The 8296-nt window shown below is 48.8% G+C and overlaps 1 protein-coding gene across 1 annotated transcript; it reads left to right on the top strand.

Moving 5' to 3' along the window:
• Window positions 1–426: 426 nt before the first annotated feature.
• NGDN (neuroguidin) lies at window positions 427–7411 on the top strand. Its single transcript, XM_055133206.1, has 11 exons — window positions 427–468; window positions 751–810; window positions 1515–1586; window positions 3810–3947; window positions 4347–4431; window positions 4536–4588; window positions 4725–4845; window positions 5471–5639; window positions 6365–6521; window positions 6666–6723; window positions 7171–7411. The coding sequence occupies exons 1-11, from the start codon at window positions 457–459 to the stop codon at window positions 7188–7190; spliced, it is 945 nt and encodes a 314-aa protein (XP_054989181.1). The 5' UTR covers window positions 427–456; the 3' UTR covers window positions 7191–7411.
• Window positions 7412–8296: the final 885 nt, after the last annotated feature.

The following is an 8296-nucleotide window of genomic DNA, read 5'->3' as shown; positions in this document are numbered from 1 at the left end:
GAGGGTGGGTGTGTGTGGGGAAATGTGGCTACGAAACTCGCACGGCGCGCGCGGAAGCATAAGCCAGCAATGGCGGCCCCGCAACGTGGCGTCCTCAGGGACAAACCGAGGCCCGCCCTCTAGCAGCCAGTTCCGGCATCGCAAGGGAAGCGTCGCCCACTACCGGGTCTTGCGGCGTGCCGGAGCCAATACGATCTCAGGTCGCGCCTTCAACTCCTCTTTTCTATTGGGTCTCTAGGACTGTCAATCAATCACATATTCAGTTCTTATTGGCTTAACCTCAATTAGTCTGCATTTCCCCCAGTTTTTCTATTTCATTGGCTGAACCCCTCTTCTCCTCCTTCGGAACGGAAGTAAAAAACAAACCTGCGAATCCTATTGGTCGGTGCCTCAAGGCCAGCGCTACAACATTCGCTCTCAGGATGTGCGACTCCGGAAGGGGCGGGCTCGGCAAAGATGGCGGCGCCGGTATGGTCGTGCTTTTTCTTCCTCCCGTGGCAAATCTAGGGGTTTCCTTTCCCGTCTGCTGCTTGAAGCAGATAATTGGCGCGCGGGAGGGCGAGGGTAGCCTCGGGGACGCGCCGTCCCTGCTTTGGCGGGGCGAAAGTAGCAATAAAGAGACGGGTCTGGGCGTGGGCGCAGAGAGGCCATTTGAAGGGGATGCGGGAGCGGGGCATGACCTCTGGGGTGCCCGCTGGATGATCCCGAGGAAGGAGCGGCTTTTCTGATCTCCGCCGCTGTCCCCTCTAGGAGGTGTTGGAGTCGGACCTGCCGAGTGCCGTGGCTCTCTTGAAAAACCTCCAGGAGCAGGTGAGTGCTGTCATCCATGTGAAAGAGATCGCCGCGCTTCCCGGGCCCTCGAATGCGCTGCCAAGCGCCAGGAGAGCAAAACGATTTCTTCATTTCCGTGTTTTTTTGGTTTTTTTTGGCGCGGCGAGAGCCACAGCCGGTGGTGCTCAGGGGCTCAGTGTCCAGAGGTTGCGCCTGGCAGTGCGAGGAGGACCATGTGGTGCCGGGGATGGGGTGGAACCGAGGTCCCCTTGCGCAGAGCTCGCTCTCTGGCCCCGTTAAGCTCGTCCAGTCCTAGAGCAAAATGATTCCATGGACCTTTAAATATCGATGACTCCGTAATTGACTTTCGTGTTCCATGGAAGCCTACCCAAAAAAGGTCATCTGAGTCAGTTGGCGTTTTGTTCTTAGAGTTAAGGAAATAGATGCTGACAATGATAACATGATTTACTCTTTGGGTACCCAACTATTGACGTTTTATATTTATACTTTTTGTTCCCACTGCATGGTTTGGTACGATGGTTTCCTTAGGTGTAAGGTCAAATGTTTTTCCTACCTTTTGACAAAGCATCAGGGAAGCCCAGAATGTAGAAGAAAGTAGTCCTGTACTTCAGGAAATGTTTCATATCTTTCCTAGACGAGGTCATTTGGCTTTTCCCCATCTCACAGCTCACAAAGATGATTTGATCTGTTCTAGTCAACTGTCTTATTTGGTCTTATGTCAGGTGATGGCTGTAACTGCACAAGTGCAAGCTCTGACCAAAAAAGTTCAAGCCAGAGCCTTTCCTACAGAGAAGGTAAGATACACTTCAAAAAAATAGTCATTTCTTGAGTCAGAGAGAGAGGGACAGACATTGAATGACTGCGCTCATTTGTGGAGTATAAAGTTACAGAATGGGAGACTTAACACCCAGGGATAATAGAGATAGGACCAGAAGGATCACCCCATGGCTTGGAAGCCGGCCTCACATGCTGGGGGAAAAGGCAGCTGGGATAGAGAAGGGACCACTAAGTGAATGATGCTTGGAGGGCTCGCTTGGGATGGGAGATGTGTGCTGAAGTAGACTATAGACCAAACAGGATGCCCACTTGCTACCTGTATTGCAAACCATAACACCCAAAGGAGAGAGAATAAAAGGGAATATACCTGCCACAGAGGCAGATGGAGTGGTTGGGGCAGGAATGACAGAAGAGATACTAGGATCATCGGTGGTGGAGAATGGGCACTGGTGGAGGGATGGGTACTCAATCATTGTATGACTGAAACATAAGCACAAAAGTTTGTAAGTATGTAACTATATCACGGTGGTTCATTTAAAAAAGATGTAAATGCACTATCTGAGCAATTAAAAAATAGTCATTTCTGATTTGATGTCGTTACTGGTTCTTTTGTGGTAGAATTATTGAGTTTCTTGTATGTTTGGAGTGCTGGAGCTTTTTTTTTTTCTTTTCTTTTTGGGTCACACCCGGCAATGCTGAGGGGTTACTCCTGGCTCTGCACTCAGGAATTACTCCTGGCGGTGCTCAGGGAACCATATGGGATGCTGGGACTCGAACCCTTTCAGCCTCGTGCAAGGCAAACGCCCTACCCACTGTGCTATCACTCTAGCCCCTGGCGTGCTGGAGCTTTGAAGGTGAATAAGGTCTCTTCTCTGTGTTAAAACAATAGAGAAAGCAGGCCAAGCTATAATTTATCACTAGTAGCGGTAATGCCAGAGTTCTGTGTACTGGTCAGGAGGGGATAGGGGAAAGAGAAAATTTGTGTGGGCCTTTTAGAATAGAAGAAAAGTGTGCTACCTTTTAATCTGTGATATACTCCTGAACAGTCATTGCTTCAAAGTTGCACCCTGGAGGACCAAAGCAATAGTACAGTGGGTAGTGACTTGCCTTGCCAAGTCAGTTTGACACGTGCGAGTTAAGTTCCCTACCCGCTGTACTATCTCTTCAGCCTCTGTGGATTTTGGTTTGCTTTATTTATTTTTAATAAATAATTGAGGGGCTGGAGCAATAGTACAGTGGGTACACTTACCATGCAGGTTGCCAACCTGCTTTTATCCCAGCTCCCCAAGACCACCAGGAGTGATCCCTGAGATCAGAACAGGGGAAGAGGGAGGGGTGGAGGAAGGAAGAACTTTCTTAGGATAAATAGTTTTTTTGTTGTTGTTGTTGGTTTTTTTTTGCTTTTTGGGTCACACCTGGTTACACCCTGATGCACAGGGGTTACTCCTGGCTTTGCACTTAGGAATTACTCCTGGTGGTGCTCAGGGGACCATATGGGATGCTGGGAATCGAACCCAGGTTGGCCGCAAGCAAGGCAAACACCCTACCCACTGTGCTATCGCTCCAGCCCCTGACAAATAGTTTCTTTTCAACTCCATTCTCAGAAGTAACAGTTCATTGTGTCTTGTCTGTCTATGCATGTAAATCGTGCCACATACTTCTTCCCTTAATTGGAACTGTATTAGACATACTTGCTGCAACTTTTGTTGAAATGAAGTTAAACCTATGCTATCGGGCATACATAGATTGTTGCTTTTTGAACCTGTATTGTATAGTTCCATAGTATGAGGATAAAAATCAATAAGTTGTTATGAAATTAATTTTAAGTTGGCTCTGTATGGAGATTGTTTTGACTGGCAAACTCTTCAGGATGTCAGTGGGTGGAGGCCAGGGATGCTAGGGTCCCCTGCGGGAACACACAGCCCGCCACTGCACAGGGGTGTCTGTCCCCAGCCTTCAGCTCCTCTGAGATTGGGGAGCCCTGAGGTTGTTATTCGGAGGCCACTTCGTTGATTTTTTTCTGCTCTCAGTATCTTCCAGAATTCCCTTGACTGCTTTGTCAGTATGATGTTCTCTTTGGCTGTCTCAGTAGTGACAGCCCTCTCCGGAGACCCCCTCCACTCTCCTGTGAACTGACTGGGAGAAACCAAGTTGGGAGAACTTGCCCTTTGCACTCCAGTCGGCTCTTGGCTCTCTGGTTGACCCGCACTCTGCATCTCGTCCCATTTCCTCCCTCTCAGGGTCTCAGCCTCCTGGAAGTGAAAGACCAGCTGCTCCTCATGTATCTCATGGATTTGAGCCACCTCATCCTGGATAAAGCCTCAGGAGGGTCACTCCAGGGCCATGCTTCTGTTTTGAGACTGGTGGAGATCCGCACGGTAATAAGCGTTTGGCACCTTAGAGTTCCAAGTTTCTAAGTCCCAGCTGACATGTTGGTTCAGTCAGTGTTTGAATGAGGAAACCAAATGGGAGAAGTGTGTGTTTTTCCCTTGCTGTGCCTCATGTTGTCACTGGTAGTTTATTTAATACGATGAGTCTGCTTGTTTTTTTCTTTCTTTTTTTTTCTTTTTGGGTCACACCCAGTGATGCACAGGGGTTACTCCTGGCTCTGCACTCAGGAAATACTCCTGGCGGTGCTCAGGGGACCATATGGGATGCTGGGAATCGAACCCGGGCTGGCCGCATGCAAGGCAAACGCCCTACCCGCTGTGCTATTGCTCCAGCCCCTGTTTTTGCTTTTGGGGAGAGAAGGTGATCCTGATTGAACTTTGTTGTAGGTTTTGGAAAAGCTTCGTCCCTTGGACCAGAAACTGAAGTATCAGATTGACAAATTGGTCAAGACTGCAGTCACAGGCAGCCTCAGTAAGTGGGGAAGAGAAAAGGTGAAGTGGGAAGCAGAAGCTTTATGTGGGCACCCTCATAAAGTTCCAAGTCTTAGGTAAGTTGGGTTTTTCTTTTTCCTTCAGGCGAGAACGATCCCCTCCGTTTTAAACCTCAGCCAGGGAACATGAAGAGCAAGGTATGAGGCTGCCCCTGCCTGCATGAGCCTCTTGATGAGACTGATCTCCTGGGGCACTACACTTTTGGTTTTTATTATCTCTTCTGTAACCCAAAAAACTCTGTCTAAATTTGTGAACATTATGCTCCTTTCGTAGTTGAGTTCTGAGGACGAGGAGGAGGAAGCAGAGGAAGGCCAGTCCGAGGCTTCAGGGAAGAAATCTGTAAAAGGAGGCGTTAAGAAATATGTCCCACCACGTTTGGTTCCAGTACATTATGGTATGAACAACTTCGGCTGCTGTCTTGGCGTGAATTTGTGTTTTTTGTGTCCTGGGGAAACTCTTGCTGAAACTCTTTATGTGGAGTCAAGGGGGCCACACCCAGTGATGGTCAGGGACCACGTGTGGTTGCACAGCTCACACTGGGGTTTGCCACATGCACCAAACTCTTTACTGTCTCTCTGGCCCTCCTCTCTCCTCTCCTCTTTCTTCTCCTCCCCTCCCCTCCCCTCCCCTCCCCTCCCCTCCCCTCCCCTCCCCTCCCCTCCCCTCCCCTCCGCTCCCCTCCCCTCCCCTCCCCTCCCCTCCCCTCCCCTCCCCTCCCCTCCCCTCCTCTCTTCTCTTCTCCCCTCCTCTCTTCTCTTCTCTTCTCTTCTCTTCTCTTCTCTTCTCTTCTCTTCTCTTCTCTTCTCTTCTCTTCTCTTCTCTTCTCTTCTCTTCTCTTCTCTTCCATACCTAGCAGCGATGCTCAGGGGTTACTCCTGGCTCTGCTCTCAGGAATTATTCCTGGCAGTGCTCAGAGGACCATATGGGATGCTGGGAATTGAACCTGGGTCAGCCTCATGCAAGCCAATGCTCTACCCAATGTACTGTCGCTCAGGCCCTGACTTTTACTTCTTACATAGATGAAACAGAAGCTGAACGGGAGAAGAAGCGCCTGGAACGGGCCAAGAAGCGGGCTTTGAGCAGCTCTGTCATTCGTGAGCTGAAGGAGCAGTATTCAGATGCCCCGGAGGAAATCCGGGATGCACGGCATCCTCACGCTACCCGCCAGAGCCAGGAGGATCAGCACAGGTCTGAGCCCCAGGAATTCAGAGTTGTTTCTTCACCATAGGCACCTAGCCCTGTGTTCTGGATAAACACGCCCACGTCTGTAGTCAAGAGAGCGCACATTCTATAGAAAGTGGAGTGAAAACCTAGGGTGACAGTTTCTAAGAATTTGAGGCTTGAACTTGGAACTGGACAGTATGCCTCCCTCTCCACTCCCCCCTACCTCAGCCTGCTCTGGCATACCCCCCTGTTCAGGCCAGACAAATGCTGTACGGAGAGGGAAATGTGGAGTTCCACCTAGTAGGGCTTTTGAGCCTCGTCTTTTACTCTCGGCTCCTTCTTGCAGAGAGCAGTAAGACACTTTTATAATGGCACTTAGAGTGCCAGTGGATTCAGGAGTATCAAATTGAAAGCGATTGCAAACTGAATACAGCCTTACCGAGTGTGAAAAAGCCCATTTTGGGAAGCCTGTCTATGGGACTATTGTAGACAAATTTTCTCATTCATCCCTTATTGTGTTGCTTAGGATGGGCTGCGAGCTCATCTCTAGGAGGGCAAGAGGCTCTCTCACAAGGACCATTTCATTGCGGAATCTCAATGCGGGACTTTCCACAAGTCCCACCAGTTCTCTGTGACCTGCTCTGGAATTTCTTGGGAACTCTGGACCAGGGGGAGGTGAATCGCTGGGCGGTGGCTCTCTGTCTTTGGACGGACAGAGCTCCTTGTTCACAGTGTCTGTTTCTCTGCAGGCTTAACTATGAAGAGAGCATGATGGTGCGTTTAAGTGTCAGCAAGCGTGAGAAAGGCCGGCGGAAGCGGGCCAGCATCATGAACTCGCAGCTTCATTCCCTCACACACTTCAGTGATATCAGTGCCCTGACAGGAGGGACCCCTCATCTTGACGAGGTGAGCTGGTCACCATCATGCAGGTGCCAGGTGCCCTTGTGCTTTTAGCCAGATAAGACGGTGGCCAGAGAAGACCAACCACCGTGGAAGGGACTGTCACATACTGCCATCTCCTCACTTCTGCATGTCTCCCTTTTTCTCCAGGACCAGAATCCTGCTAAGAAGCGGAGGAAGGTACCTAAGAAGGGCCGGAAGAAAAAAGGTCAGTGAGTGAATGGTAGGATATAGGTGGTCAGGTGCTGGGCAGAGAGTGTGGTTTGGATGCCCACTCGGGATTTGCGGTGAGAAGAACACACAGGGCTTCAACGCCCATCTTACTAACCCTGTGGGATCTCTTCCGTACTGGGAGCACATCTTTTCCTGTGAGCTTGTGTTCTTCGTTTTCAAGTTGGAAATCAGCATGACACACAAGGGATTGCTGAATTCTGTCCGAGGGTGCCGTACTTTGCCCCTTTCGGACTTTTGAAAACAGAAATAGGAAAGTGTCACTTGAGTCCTTTCGTTTGGGTTTCTGGCCTGGGACTCTATAGAAAGTGGTATTGGGACCACATCACTCCCTTGAGCCCTTCTTTGGAAATGTTTGTCCGTTTGTTTTCATCCTCAGCTTTACCAGTTGTCTTTTGCTTCATTCTCATTTCCTTCCTTTCAGGTTTCCGGAAGCGGCGGTGATAATAGGTGTGCGTTTATAGATGTATTTTTGTCATGCTGGAATACTTCTGATTTCACTGTATGTAGCTATTTTGTTGTACTCGTTTGCTCTCGACATAAAAGATTTTTATTAATAAAAAATGCTTTTACTTAAAAATTGAAGCCCCTTTTGCACATGTATTGTATGATTGGTATTGTTGGATGTGGGAATTTTGGTGAGAAAGGTGATAAATGTGAAAGATGAGATGTGGGAAGAGGCATACGAAAGTTTAAGGGTTTTTTGGGGGGTGGGGTGGAGGAGGGTTTGGGCCCTACCCAGTGGTGTTCCAGAATCACTCCTGGTGGGGCTTGGGTGACCATTTGGGATGCTGGGTGTGAACCAGGTCAGCCACGTGCCAGGCAAGGGCCTTATCCGCTCTATTCTTTCCAGCCCCAGAAGTTGATTCTCATGGTTGGAGCAGTAGTACAGCAGGTAGGGCATTTGTACGAAGCTAACCTGGATTTGATCCCTGTCATGCCACGTGGTCCCCTGAGCACCTCCAGGAGTAATTCCTGAGTGCAGACACAGGATCAATCCCTGAGTATCACCAGACGTGGAACCCAACTCCCTCTCCCACACAAAAAAAAAGGTTTGACTAGGGGCTGGAGAGATAGCACAGCGGGTAGGGCGATTGCCTTGCACGCGGCCGACCCGGGTTCAAATCCCAGCATCCCATATGGTCCCCTGAGCACGGCCAGGGGTAATTCCTGAGTGCAAAGCCAGGAGTAACCCCTGTGCATCGCCAGGTGTGACCCAAAAAAAAGCAAAAAAAAAAAAAAAAAAAAAAAAAAAAAAAAAAAAGGTTTGACTCATAATTTTGTTTGGCTTTTATTTTTCCCCAGAAACTAAAAATTGATTATTTAACAAACAAAAAATAGAGATGAATGTAACTGATACTTTCAGTGCATGTTACCTCCAAATTCTTCCTGTATTTGGTGACATACAATGTAAATCTGAAGTATCTGCATTTAAGTTTTATATGTAGCTTGTTGACCACCAGGGGGCATTAGTGATTCAAAAAACCACAATGGTGCTTGACTTAATAATTAAACCTGCTTGGAACCTTTTCTTATCGACAAGGGTGATT

This window comes from Sorex araneus, chromosome 3, assembly GCF_027595985.1.
Source record: "Sorex araneus isolate mSorAra2 chromosome 3, mSorAra2.pri, whole genome shotgun sequence".
In the NCBI taxonomy this organism is placed as follows: Eukaryota; Metazoa; Chordata; class Mammalia; order Eulipotyphla; family Soricidae; genus Sorex; species Sorex araneus.
This window is presented reverse-complemented; position numbering and strand designations above follow the sequence as displayed.

Bases quoted from the DNA above. Each gene is read 5' to 3' on its own strand.
- NGDN (XM_055133206.1), top strand. The intron at 3,948-4,346 runs GTAATAAGCGTT...ACTTTGTTGTAG, and splicing joins GACTGGTGGAGATCCGCACG to GTTTTGGAAAAGCTTCGTCC. The intron at 4,846-5,470 runs GTATGAACAACT...CTTCTTACATAG, and splicing joins TTTGGTTCCAGTACATTATG to ATGAAACAGAAGCTGAACGG.